At 37.8% G+C, this 14,412-nt stretch overlaps 1 protein-coding gene across 3 annotated transcripts; it reads left to right on the top strand.

The window, feature by feature from the left end:
- Nucleotides 1-6,363: 6,363 nt before the first annotated feature.
- On the top strand, nucleotides 6,364-10,240 carry agtr2 (angiotensin II receptor, type 2). Of its 3 annotated transcripts, XM_079815703.1 has the most exons (3): nucleotides 6,364-6,722; nucleotides 8,037-8,107; nucleotides 8,565-10,240. In XM_079815703.1, the coding sequence occupies exon 3, from the start codon at nucleotides 8,598-8,600 to the stop codon at nucleotides 9,690-9,692; it is 1,095 nt and encodes a 364-aa protein (XP_079671829.1). In that variant the 5' UTR covers nucleotides 6,364-6,722; nucleotides 8,037-8,107; nucleotides 8,565-8,597; the 3' UTR covers nucleotides 9,693-10,240. The 3 variants fall into 3 exon arrangements, with proteins under 3 accessions (XP_079671829.1, XP_079671831.1, XP_079671830.1); XM_079815705.1 differs by lacking the exon at nucleotides 8,037-8,107 and having other exon boundaries at nucleotides 6,402-6,722; XM_079815704.1 differs by lacking the exon at nucleotides 6,364-6,722 and having other exon boundaries at nucleotides 8,007-8,107; nucleotides 8,565-10,229.
- The last annotated feature ends 4,172 nt before the right edge of the window (nucleotides 10,241-14,412 follow it).

Raw genomic sequence — 14,412 nt, 5'->3', positions numbered from 1 at the left:
GTATCAAATATTGGAAGCGACTTCCACTGTAGATATTGTTCTAAATAACCAAAACACTTTACGTTTACAGGCCCCATAGAGCGATGAAATTACAATCTATTAGTTCAAATTAATCCATAAAAGAATGTCATGTTTGTTGTTTTAATGTTGGTACAGTTCTTTCCCTATGACGCAGTGTTTCCAGTCGGAGGTTTCTGGATACCTGGAGTAGCCTACATGAAGGTACAGCAGGGGGTCTGTGGATTATTTGTTTGTTTTCTTTTGTTTAGTATTAGAAAATGTATATATTCATTTTGTTCAATATTTTATTGTAAAATATATGGTTAAAATAATAATAATCTTAGTATAAAATATTTTATTTAAAACCATCATAAAACACACAATTCTCTTTCTGTTTAGAACATTACAGTGGAAGGATAAATCCAAGATATGGCAAAAGATTAAAAGGTTTTCAAATTAATTGAAAAATCTGGTCAGCACTCATAGATTACAGTTAAACAGATTTAAACAAAAATAAATGAATACATATTTTATGTTTGGGGTCCCTAACAACACCTTATTAGAGTGTTAAAATAACTCCTTTTTTGAAGTAACATTTTTCTTTGCAATTAAAATCAGTGATATGCCACAAAAAACTTTTTTTTAAAAATCTCTCTTTTATAGATATACAGAAATGGACTGTCTTACCTGGCCATTCTGAGGTAAGATGAGAAAATAACACTGAGAAAGGCTAATCCAACTATGTATATGTTTATTTGATGTGGTTGTCAGATCAAATCAAATCATGTATTTGTCAAATTATCGTACATAAGTTAAGTGATAAGTGAAGATAATGGGTGCTTGCTCCACACCAATTTGCTTTTGTCCTTTTGTTTTTGCTTACAACACAAACACATGCCACCACACACATTCTCACACAGTGAAGTCTATTATTAGTGTTTAGGGTGAGCCCTGAGCCTGGGATGGTGGTTTGTGTTCTCTGTACATTGAGGCTGGTTCCTGATTTATCCCGTCCAACTCTCCCCCAAACCAGCATCCTGTCCCCCCTGTGACCCGTCCTCTTCCTCCCTTCTCTCTTCCTTTCTCTCTTGAGATCTTCTGTCAGTCACTGGGGAGAGCCGCTGATGCTCTTTGACAGGGAACAGAATGTGTTCAGGACTTTATGTCTGTCCTTTTTTTAGTATAGACACATTGGACAAGCTACTTATTATGATCTGGTTGTGCTGAATCATGACATTGTGGAGTTGTAAAATTTACCTGAGGGCTTTTAGAGGTTTCATATAGTGCTGTATGACTGAACAAAACAGGGTGGTTATATTTGAGTTACAAATGTTCTCACACACATTTCATTGTCCATCAGGGAGAAGAAACAGCTTGGGATTTTGAGTATTTTGTTTCGAATATACATATCCTGTATATTGAATGTCCCGTATCCTGGATTTTGTATATCCTGTATATTCTCAGCCCACTTAACAGTCTTTGACTAGTAAATTAAGAATTGAAGTAGCATAACAGACATTTATTTTGAGATTTCGTTTATTATTTGAATTATTATTATTATTTTTTATTTTTCAGATGTAATTTTTAGTACTGTGATTGCAGTCATTTGATTGTTTTTTAGGTTAACTTTTTATTATGTCGAAGTATATGTTTTATTTTGCATTTTAAAATTTGTATTTTCATTACAAAAAACTCCAACCTTCTCACTTAAGCCAGATTTAAACCCATTGCTCATTTCATTAAGCCAAAATGTGTTTTCACGTTTAATAAGCTTCACTGGCTCACTAAAATGAGTTGACATTGTCAAATCATACTGTTTATAAAATAATCATTTTATGAGCATTTAGCGGGGGTTTTCGTGGTTTTTCGTGGTTTTTCGTGCCTGAGAAAACTGCCCTTTCTCAGCTCAATATGATGTGTGCATGTGTAATTATCTGGAGGAGCGTTCACACTTGGTCCGCTTCCAAGCGAACACTGGTGCGGTTCGAAAAAAGGCAGTTTTTGTAGCGTTTAAGTTTAGGTATTGGGTAGGATTAAGGGATGTAGAATATGGTCATGCAGAATAAGGCATTAATATGTACTTTATAAGTACTAATAAACAGCTGTGATATGCATGCTAATAAGAATTGAACCCAAAAATAAAGTGTTACCCACAATTCCTATAGAAAACGAACGGGTTGCAACAAACTATGGTGTCACACTCACTGGTTTTCATTAATTGCAATCCAATATTGCAAATTTATATCTTATGCTGCCTCTTGGCCAGGTCGTCATTGTAAATGAGAACTTGTTCTCAACTGACTTACCTGGTTAAATAAATATATTAAATTGATGAGTCAAGAGTTTTGTTTTTGAACATTTTTAGATGGACAAGCCACTGCAAGGGTGATCCCATATTTTGGAGTTTAATTTCGTCAAAATCTACACAGCATGACTCAGTGTCTGATTTCAGAGGTCCAGATGTGCCATACATATCCCATAAGCCATGACACAAAATCATAATGCTCCCTGTTAAAGCAAAGCCTTGTGATAACCAGACCCCTGAATTTCCATTAACATAACATCCATTGTCTCACATAGACTAAAACCTGAGACAGAATAACCATGTGAACATAATCAGACAAAATCAAACTGAAACACAAATAAACATGGTTTACCTGTTAGTAAACCCAAACAAAGTAAATTCTAAAATGACAGGACATTGTGAAGTACTTATCCACTGTGATCAGCAGAAAACTGAGAACCACCAGACTCAGCGAGGACAACCTAGCAATATAAATGAGCGTGGCCAAAAGAAACATAGCTAGCCACCAGATAAAAGGTTGTACAAACTGTACAACAAAATATATCATGGCAGAGCTGCATTTCCTGTCATAAGGAATATATTTCATTATATATGAAATCCTCTTGAAAGATTCTTCAAATAAATTAAAAGGACATCTGAAGATATTGAGAATTTGCCAAACAGAAAGAACTACAGCGCAGTAATTGTATTTGTCTTTGTATTGTGTGGCATGCATGTAATCCTTTCAGCTAAAGATCAGAGTGAAGCGAATAAAAGACACAGAAAAGTTCTTCTATTCAGTCAAAATCATCTCTGTATAACGTGTGCCATTTGTGATCATTTACAATAATGTTCCCTTTCCCAATGGTCACATAAAACCATTTCTCAGTAAGAACAAAGTCATTTACATCTGTTGCTCTGAAGTAATCGTTGCTGACACATGGCTAACTGCACTGCATATGACCTTCATTTAAACCAAATCAAGGAAAAACAAGGAATTTAGTACAACCCCAAATCATGAAAAGTTAGGACATTTTGTAAAATGCAATAAAATCAAGAATCTGTGACTTGTTCATTCTCTTTCAACTTTATTTAGCTGACAAATGTACAAAGGAAAGATTTCCAATGGTTTCAATGAACAACTTAATTGTATTTTGTAAATATAAACGCAGTTTGATTTTGATGGCTGCTACACACTCCAAAAAAGTTGGGACAGAGGCAAAATAACAGTGCAAATCTTATAGAATATCAGAGTTAAACTATTTGGAAACAGTCCACAATAAGCAGATGAATTGGTAATAGGTGAGAGTATCTTGATTGGGTTTAAAAGGAGTATCTCAGTCTTTGCTAGCAAAGATGGGTCATGACTCATCACTTTATGCCAAATATCTACCATCTACCACACATAATACTGTGAAAAGATTCAGGGAATCCAGAGAAATGGGAATCTGTCTCTATTAAAACTGTATGGCACATCATGAAAAGGAGAATCAGACAATGATGACCAATAGGACTGTTGAGCAGCTGTCTTGTATCAAGCGAGATTGGGCAAAACAAAATCCACGTGCAAAACTGCAACAATTAGTATCCCTTAATTCCCAAACTATTAAAAAGTGTATTTAAAAGGAAAGGTGATGTGACAGTAAACATGCCTCGAGTCTGTCCCAACATTTTTGGAGTGCAGCCATCAAACCAATCAAAGCCAATCAAAATTAGTTTATTACAAAATACAATTAAGTCGTTCTGTGAAAACTTTGGAAATCTTTTCTTTATACTTTTGTCAGTTAAATAAAACTGAAAGAGAGTGAAAAAATCACAGATTCTTGATTTTATTGCAAAATATCTCAGCTTTTCTTGATTTGGGTTTGTATTTCTTCTAACACGTCAAAATGTCACTTTCAGAGCTTTCTTTTTCACTTTCAGACACACTTTTTTCTTTGTTCCTTCCTTCCTTCCTTCCTTCCTTCCATCCTTCCATCCTTTCCTCCTTTCCTCCCTCCCTCCATTCCTTCCTTCCTCCCTTCATTTCCTTCCTTCTTTCCTTCCTTCCTTCCTTACTCCATTCCTTCCTTTCCTCTCTCCCTCCCTTCCTCTTTTCTTTCATCCCTCCCTCTCTCCCTCCTTCCTTCCTCCCTTCATTTCCTTCCTTCTTTCCTTCCTTCCTTCCTTACTCCATTCCTTCCTTTCCTCTCTCCCTCCCTTCCTCTTTTCTTTCCTCCCTCTCTCCCTCCCTCCCTCCTTCCTTCCTTCCTTCCTTCTCTCCGTCAATTCCTTCTTTCTTTCCTTCCTTCCTCCCTTCCTTCTTTATTTCCTTTCTTCCTTCCTTTCTCCCTTCCCTCCATCCTTTCTTCCTTCTTTCCCTTCTTCCCTCCCTCCTTCCTTTCTCCCTTCCCTCCTTCTTTCCTTCCTTCCTTCCTTCCTTCCCTCAGTTCTGAGTGTTCAAACAGAATTTCTCATGTTTGTCTTAAGATTCATTTATGACTAAATGATGAAGATTTGCGCTCTCTCTCTCTCTCTCTCTCTCTCTCTCTCTCTCTCTCTCTCTCAGACCCTTGATGGATGGCAGAAGAAAGTGTTTGAGAAGAGGGACATTTTTCAGTGACTGAGGATGGATATGAATTTGAATAAGTGCCCTCTCTGAGGTCAGACACACTGGTTGTCACGCTAACTCTCACAATAACAGCACTTCTAAAAGCATTTATTCACCAACAAACAAACCATGACACATTGAACTTTGTCAAATGGTGTTTTAATATTAATCCTCTTGCTGATCAATATAAATTTCAGACCATGGATGAGTGAAGTCTAAAAATTGAACGAAAGCTACCGTGTGCCCAATGATGAATGTCAGAAGGGGTGTTTAATTGGCCAATGTTTGTGCAGCTTTAGACATAAATCAAAGGTGTATGTAATTCAAAGTCCATTTAAACAGCTGCTGGCTTGTCTGTGATGCCAGTTACTTGAGTTACGCTTCTACTGTTAAAAGTTGCCATTTTAAGTAGCCACAGCTGTACAATGTTTCCCCTTCATACTTCAATTATGTTAAGTTATAGATGTAGCAATGCTCAGTATGTCCAGACCAACCGAATCAACTCAGCTGGAATCTAGAGTCCACTGGCAACAGCAGCATTCCAGAGTCCCTTTCGAATCAATCGCTGCCTAGTTCTAGTGTTTCTCTAAAACAAAAGCTGAATATGAGCCAGTAGTTCGAGGAGACACACTTCAACAGCAGCTCTGAACATGCAACCCCACCAAAAAAGCCCCTTGGTTGCAACATTGTTTTCTTTTGATCAAAGTTTTATTAAAGAAAATGTTTACAGTCGCTGAGTTTGACAGCCTCTGAGTATCTCAAAAGCATGTATGACAGTAGAAGAAACAGTATGTTCTGTTCTTTCAGTTGTTTGGAAGAAAATAGGAAATACTCATTTGTAAACACACGCACGCTTCTGTGTAATGTCATCTGTAATTGGCCATTCCGGTAATCTTAGCCCTCCTCGTTTGAGACATCATTATCTGCTTCATTATGAGGTTGTTAGAACACATCTGCCCGTGACCTCTGAGGGGTCTCTCACAGGGTCGTCGTCACAGTAACTAGAGTCCAGAGTGAATGGGGAGCCTCTGACGTCTCTCAATTTCCTGTGTTTTAAGAAGCTTATCTAGTTTCACACTCTGGGTAAAAGTGAGGACATGATTTTACTTAAAAGAACCCCAAAACTCGCGTGAGACCAGTGACCAGCATTTTCATTAGCAGGAATGCAGGAAATTTACATTAGAAGAGACAGATAGATGTGCAGACATTTGCAGGTTCATTCTCTACGACAGATGATGAAACATTAGTGAAGCACATATAAACACTACACAATAAACACTAGCGTGGCACATCTGTCTTTCATTTTTTAGGTCATTAGATTTGTAATGCTGGAGTGTTTCTTCCTGGTTATGTTTGCAGTCTTCTCTCTCTCTCTCTCTCTCTCTCTCTCTCTCTCTCTCTCTCTCTCTCTCTCTCTCTCTCTCTCTCTCTCTCTCTCTCTCTCTCTCTCTCTCTCTCTCTCTCTCTCTCTCTCTCTCTCTCTCTCTCTCTTTTACTTAAGTGTTCACACAGAGTTGCTGGACAGATGCATTTAAAATGAATGCAGGCATTTACCAAAAGGAAAAAAAAACCTCTCTCTCCCCCTACAACATCCTTCTCCACCCTCCTTTTCCCAGTGGACAAATTCTGGATGTAAAAAAATATTTGAACAAGTCCTACATCTGGTTGGCTGTTTACTCCCTCATATACTTACACACGCAGAGAATCGACTCTTCCAAAATGGAAAAGTCTGCTGGGGGCTAAGCAAGCTTTCTTTGGCTCGTTTTTCAGCGTGAGGCGCGTGCCAGGAGTTTATCGACACCTCGGAGGGACTGAAGACTTCTCTAACTTTAAACCGGAAACTGAAAGGTATGTTAAGCTGCAGAGTGCTGTGGTCATTTTTGCCTGAGTTTTGTACATTGAAATAAAATCAAAATGACTAAGTTACCTCAAGGTAACTTCTTAAGATCCTGAATGTAAAATTAGAAGTACAGTAAGTATATCTGAAAAATATGTAAGGAGATGCATTAGCCAGCGGGATGCATCTCCTAGGGGCTATTGCTATTATGATCATGTCAGATATTATAATCGTATTCATCTCATTATCTCTTTCATAATTCCAGTAAAAAAGCCTAAAAACTATCAAAAATGAAAACAATATGATGTCAGTGCAGTCTAAAGTATTTATCTTGTTACATGTTTTGCACAGTGGCTCCACAGGAGTCACTTTATTTCCTTATGTTTCCTTTAATGTATTAGAAATTAGGAAATCAGATTGCATGTATAAATGCACAATACACACTTCCAGACAGTTCGCTGACACAAGAGAAAATTCAATCTTGGCAAATCTGGACTTTAAAGTTCTTCTAAAGCTATTGACGTAATATGAACCAAATTTATCGGGAAATCGTTTAGACCGTTTGAGTGGTTAAATCATTGCTGTGTCTGAATTTTTTTTTTTTTAAATTTATGTATTATATTAGATAACTACAAGCTTTCCAGTGACCTAAACAGAAATAGTGGGTGAGCTTGACAGGCGTCACATTTTGATTAAGAACATGTGCAAGATTTGAAATATGACTGGGATTATTTTCAACAGCTGTGAACATTATTTAGGGGCTCAGAGTGTGTTAATCTTCATAAATGAATTATCATGACAGTGGTGAGCGGATATAAATGATGAGAAACTTCACTTTGTATATCCTATAACAGGCATACTAAAAAGTAATCATTTATTTACATTTTTAGATTAAATCATACATTTTAATAAAAAATAGCTGGTAAATATGTTAGCAGTTGATAGAGGATTTGATCTTATGTTACTTAGTCTGATATTTTTTAGGGCCGGTGTGATTATATGTTGTGCAATTATGCATACGGCTGAACTCATTGGAAAAATATGAAAAGAATGACTGGGCACCTTCTTTGTGTTATACAGTATATACTGGGGAACAGGACTGAATCTCGTTCGTACCCCCCCCCCCCCCCCCCCCCCCCCCCCCCCAACTCCACATCTGATTTCCTAGCCAATCAAATATCTTCATGTGCCCCCCGCCTATGTTAACGGTAACCAGATGTATTGTGAGCAGCCTACTGAGAGCTATAAAACACATCTGCGCTGGACCCAAACTCACCAGAGCTATGGTTACACACATTCACACACTCGCTTTCTCACGTTTTCAGATTCTCTTTCTCACACTGACAAGATGTAGAGGAGAGGATGCTGCAACATCAGTCCCAGGGGACTGTCGATGGTCAGTATGTGGTGGGATCTTTTTCTCTCTGTTTTATAGCTCTAATAATGTAACAGGCAGACAATGAGACTGTCAACAACCGTGGGACAAGTGCTTTAAATAGGATTCAAATGTGTTTTCTATGTCCGTGAAGGATTTGAACATTTTTACGGATATAGTCACGCACACTGTTTTAGCTCACTAGAGACATTTTACTCACTTTTATCTAGTCATTTTTTATTTCTTCTGGCAACCTGTGAAATTCAGCCTGTGATTTATAGCCGTTTTATGACTTTTTCTTTGCTTTTGGGCAAAACGTTCAGGAGTTTCACAATCTTGTGTAGGGGATCGGCAAAACGTTTTAGTGAAGGTTTAAGATAAATGATGTGGCATTTTATCACAAGGCTACAATAACATGTTTCATCATGTCTGCTTTTTAAGAACTTGAACTGCATGAAACTTGTTCTTTCTTCTACAGAAATTCAGAATCATTGAATGATTCGGTGACGCCATGGAGACAGACTCGACCCATAACCTGACTTCACCCAGTGTGCCATTGCTGCAACAAAATATGACAAATTCATGTGACTACATGTCCTCCTCAACTTCGCAGAAGAAAGTGATCCCCGCCTTCTACAGCCTCATCTTCTTGCTGGGTTTTCTTGGCAACATGCTGGTGTTGTGCGTGCTGTATCACAGTTCAGGCCGAAGGACTGTAGCCAACACGTATCTGATGAATCTAGCCATGTCGGACTTGCTGTTCTTGAGCTCTTTGCCATTCTGGGCTGTGTATTATTCGCTGGATTACAACTGGGTTTTTGGGAAGGTTATGTGCAAGCTGTGTGGGGGTCTGGTCACTATAAACGTCTATGCTAGTATATTTTTCATCACCTGTATGAGTGTGGATCGATATCACGCCATCGTCTACCCCCTGCACTCTCAGAGCAGTAGGAGCATAAGCCAGGCCAGATGTGTCAGCGGCATCATTTGGGTCGTTGCGGCTCTGACCACGCTGCCAACAGTTGTGTTCCGTGACATACACCCTCTTCCCAGTTACAATGTCACGGCTTGTGTCATTCATTACCCCAGCTCCTTGTGGCAAACTGGGCTAACTCTTGCGAAGAACATCCTTGGATTCTTCTTGCCGTTTGTTGTCATAGCAACCTGCTACAGCCGGATCGCCGTGCACCTGTTGGCCACCCCGAACTACCTGGAGCAAGACTCTGGCCGATTGGTCCACGTGTTGCGCTTGGTGGCCGCAGTGGTATTGGCGTTTTTCTTTTGCTGGTTCCCATTCCACGTGCTGGCGTTCCTCGGAGCTCTGAGAGAGCTTGGGGTGGAGTGGGATTGTTGGGTGCTCCAAGGAATCAATAAACTCCTGCCATTCTTCCTCTGCCTCGGCTTTTCCAACTCTGCCATAAACCCTTTCCTGTATTGTTTTGTGGGAAATCACTTCCGAGAGAAGCTGTGGCAGGTTTACGGGGATATGCTGACACAGAAAAGAGATTCTATCAGCACAAGACTGTCTTCCTTCTCCAGGAAACTGAGCGACTTCAAAGAAACCGTGCCTATGGAGATTCTTGAGCAGCAGAGCAGCCCGGAGTGAAATCGAGTGAAGCTATACATGCTATCATTACAATCTACAGAGGACTAAGTTAGCAGTCAGCGTCAGTCAGGTGCTTTTCCATGGCCTGCCTCTTGTTCAGGAGGATCAGTTCAGATGACGCTGTTGGATGATTAGATAATGTCGTTTTACCTTGTTTCTAATTATGCAGGGGTTGTGATCTACAAATTACATTTGCTTACATAATAATATGTTGAAATATAGCCCAATATTATTCTTGTGTTGCTCTATCTAGGATGGGGAACATGCCAATTTTCCTGCACAACATTTTTTTTTTTTTAATACAGCTGTACAGTCTTAATATTTTGATAACTGGTAATATCAGAGTTCTAAATAGCACTCAAACGTTAGACAGTGTTAGACGTGTCTTTCAATATATGGATGATCTGCCAGACAGACCAAACTTCTATCTTTAAGCTGTAATATAAAAAGTCACAGTAATGTAACATGAGCTGTTTAAATTATAAATCATTGCAAATTGAATTATAATTATATTATAATACAATAAATGGTGTAATTAATAACAAAGTAATAACATCACTGTTTTTTATCTGTCTGTCTGTCTGTCTGTCTATCTATCTATCTATACCCTACTGTTTTGTTTTGCCTGCTGTCGCAATGGCTTGTGTCACTTATCTTAAAGGGTTAGTTCACCCAAAAATGAAAATAATGTAGTTTATTACTCAACCTCATGCCATTCCACACCTGTAAGACCTTCGTTCATCTTCGGAACGCAAATTAAGATATTTTTGTTGAAATCCGATGGCTCAGTGAGGCCTGCATAGCCAGCAATGACATTTCCTCTCTCAAGTTCATGTGAGTACAGTGGTTCAATATTAATATTATAAAGCGACGATAAAAAAAAAAAACGCTTCGGAGCGTTATGAATCAGTGTATTGAATCAGTGTATTGAATCAGCGGTTCGGAGCGGCAAAGTCGAGTGATTTCAGCAGTTTGGCGGTTTGACACACGATCCGAATCATGATTCAACACGATGATTCATAACGCTCCGAAGCTTCATGATGCAGTGTTTTGAAATCGCCATCACTATATAAGTCGTTATTTTGTTTTTTTGGCGCACCAAAAATATTCTCGTCGTTTTATAATATTAATATTGAACCACTGTACTCACATGAACTGATTTAAATATATTTTTAGTACATTAATGGATCTTGAGAGAGGAAATGTCATTGCTGGCTATGCAGGCCTTCAACAAAAATATCTTAATTTGTGTTCCGAAGATGAACGAAGGTCTTACGGGTGTGGAACGGCATGAGGGTGAGGAATACATGACATTATTTTTTTGTATTTATTATATTTTTAGGTGAACTAACTCTTTAAGAGTAGATGCTTGAGTTAACAGACTAGAACAGATGCAGATCAAAATACCTTTCAAGTCATGTGATAAACATACTTTTCCAGCAACAGTTCTTCTGGAAGGAATCTGGAAGAACCTGCTTAGCATTTAGTGATAGTATTCCTTCTGTCTCTCTGAGTTTTGGTAGTGATGTGTAGTAACATATTTCTCATATTGTACTTGATTAGTTTAGTTTTCTGAAGTCTGTCATTCCATGTAGACACTTGCTGCACACATTTCCTCGAATGTTTTTTTCTCACACTCCATTTTGCATTTCAGGAATCCTGTTGTTATCTCAGTTACTTGCCATTTGCTCTATTGATGCAATGTTCTCCTGTCAGTACTTATTTCAGTTTCAGCTTCTTTATAAAGACAAGATTTTGGAACTTTTTAGTTGATTAAGTTATATGGATGAAACATGTTTTATATCAAGCTCCTTCTAACCAAACCGATGCACTTTTGAGACGTAATGAGATCTCGTATGTCTGAAAGCAGTGAAACAGGCTGGAAACTAATAAGAAATTGAGTGCAGTATGAGCGCACAGGATGTTTTTTAGACAGATTGTTTTAAAAAAAAACAGGGTGTTGCATAATAGTTAAGAATCTGGACCGTTTGGTGCAAAGGTTTCAGGTACAGATCTCAAAGATATACAGAGATAACGTTTCATCACCATTGTGTCCTATAGCACTGAATTGGTGATCCTCACACAAACCTACTATAGTGCACTTAAAGTTTGAAACTGCTACATGTAGGACAGTTTTCACGCTTAAACCTCTAAAATCTCAAATGTTGTGGCTCACTAGACCCATCTATATATTTTATATATTAGCTATTATTCATTTAACATCTGACTGAGACATTGAATATGTGACTGTTAATCCAATATCTACTTTTGAAACTCTGAGAATGAAAACCAGAATCCACCGGCTGAGATTCGCTTTTCTTTCTGTGAGGTTGAATTTGGGCTTATAAGCCACAAAATACAGAAACTTTCTAGCCAGTGATTGTAAGTTTTTTGTGTTGATAAAAATAATGTATTAATACATTTGTTCCAGCAGGCATACTGTTCCAGCCAACATAATTTTACCTGTGTCTAAACTTAAATGGTTGGGCGGTCTTTGGTGCACCCCATTTGTCTCACTTTGTCATTGTTTCAGAACACAGTGTCCCTGAACATTCGTACTGTAAGCTGGACTGCAGACAAAACCCACGCACACACACACAGACATTACTATCTTACATCAAGGAAATAAATTCAAAGGTGTGTGAATGTAAGCTATGCTTACTTTTTTTTAATTATTTGGATTGTTTTTTTGGTGTTGTGTGTGTGGAGGGAGGAGGGGCAGGTATGCATGAGAGGTGTGTGTTGTGTGTATCTGTGCATCCATGTAGTGGTTGCAGTCTGGCAAGTTTTAAATCACTCTCACAGACTAAACTGCACAGATTTCCACACACAGGTAAGACCCAGTGTTGCTTTATAGTGCACATATGCCATATCAGAAAAATGCACTGTCTTTAGCTTTTAAACTCATTTAGGGTGTGTGTACAGTTTTGCCTTTTGTATCTGAGGGCCATTTTGTAAATGAAACGTGTCTAAGTGCGTATTTGAGGTCTTCAGTAAAATACTGTAGGCCTAGCTAGCTCTTAATTTCTTGGTAGGCCTATAAGGGTGTAAAAGCTTGTCAGTGTTTGTTTTTGTTTGAGCGGGTTTGGATTATGTCGCAGGGGTTCTTCCTCTGACTGTGATCAATGAAATTTCAACAAAACAAGCAATGAAGATGATTTCTCTATTCTGGGAAGTGAGGAGGACATCCTGCCATTATGTTAGAGACTTAACCAATAGTGTGTGATGTTGTGCTTTTTGATCCTGGAATGTTTTAGTAGGCTATAAGGGACATGGCTTTTATGAATGCATTAACTATCCTAATCTTGTTACAGCCAGACATTTTAATCACAAATATAGTGAAACATGACACCAAAGAAAATGACACAAGTTCACTGAAGTAGGCTAGGCTATATTAGCTAATTCGTGTTTTGTTTTAAATCAAATAATGTCAACAGATGTGTGGTAGGGGTTACGATTTACGATAAAGGTAATATTATCTTTACTTAGCTACGTTTACACGCGCAGTTTTAATGGAACTACAGTTTTCATCTGTCTATTCAAATATAGGCTAGGACATGAGACAACTGATAGTTCATTGCATCACCGCTGTCTTTCGAATAGCCTACGCACAACGACATCACAAAAGTCGGACGGATATGATTTCAGCCGAGATAATGCGTTTACATGTAATGTAATATGACGATGTGTTGTTTTAATCCGACTTCCATCAAAATGTTAAAGTGCATGCATGCACATAATTTAAACAGGTGTTGCTTAAACTGGCGCTGAAATCCAAACACCAATGAGCTAACGTTAAATGTGGACAGGAGAGACTTTCTCAGTTTGTGTAATTATAATAATTAATTTGTTACATTTATATAGCGCTTTTCTAGGCACTCAAAGCGCTTTACATATAGAAGGGGGAATCTCCTCAACCACCACCAATATGCAGCATCCACCTGGATGATGCGACGGCAGCCATATTGCGCCAGAACGGCCACCACACACCAGCTGATTGTAAATCCACTTGTGTGATTTATTTTTTCCCACATTCATTTTACACATGTCTAGTACAATTATGTGAGTTTGTTTAATTAATACAGTGTATACTTTTTTCTTGATTTACCCCGAAAGAATGGAAGTGAAATGTGACAACATGCCCCATAGGTGGGGCACATTGTAACATGACCAAAGGACAGCTTCAAATGTTACCTGATATAATCAGAAACATATCCAAGACAAAATAAAATATTTTGTCAACAAAATACAATTATTTACTGTTTAAAAAAAATAATAATAATCATTAAACATTCTAATTTTTGAGTTTGACAACAAACTAAATACAGCTATACAGCATAGTTAAAAAACACACAGTAATATGCTAATTAATCATTTCTGAGCATTGACTTTCAGTCATTATTCACCTTTTTCTCATGGTTTCTCAAAATAATTCATAAAAGTATATGATAGCATAGTTCTAGGGGCTCATTGTAACGCAGTGTTACAACATGCACCACCTGCGCAACTGGGATTTAAACCCGACTCAGCATAGATCAGCATTAAAGAACTATCTCAACTGTTAAATAACAGATTTAAGATTAAAATAATATAATATTTGTCTTATTTTAAATAAACAAAAAATAGAGATAAAGTAAGAAATTTACTTTTGCTATGGTTAAATAAATGTTAGTAAAATCTTCCAAATAATTTTTAATTTTGGCGCAATTTTCTCTCTAAA

The sequence above is a fragment of the Gobio gobio genome (genome assembly GCF_949357685.1).
Source record: "Gobio gobio genome assembly, chromosome: 4".
Classification (NCBI taxonomy): domain Eukaryota; kingdom Metazoa; phylum Chordata; class Actinopteri; order Cypriniformes; family Gobionidae; genus Gobio; species Gobio gobio.
Note: the sequence above shows the minus strand (reverse complement) of the source record. Positions and strands in the feature narration are given on the sequence as shown.

Coding starts and splice junctions, on each gene's coding strand:
- agtr2 (XM_079815703.1), top strand. CDS start 8,598: ATGGAGACAGACTCGACCCATAACCTGACTTCACCCAGTGTGCCATTG.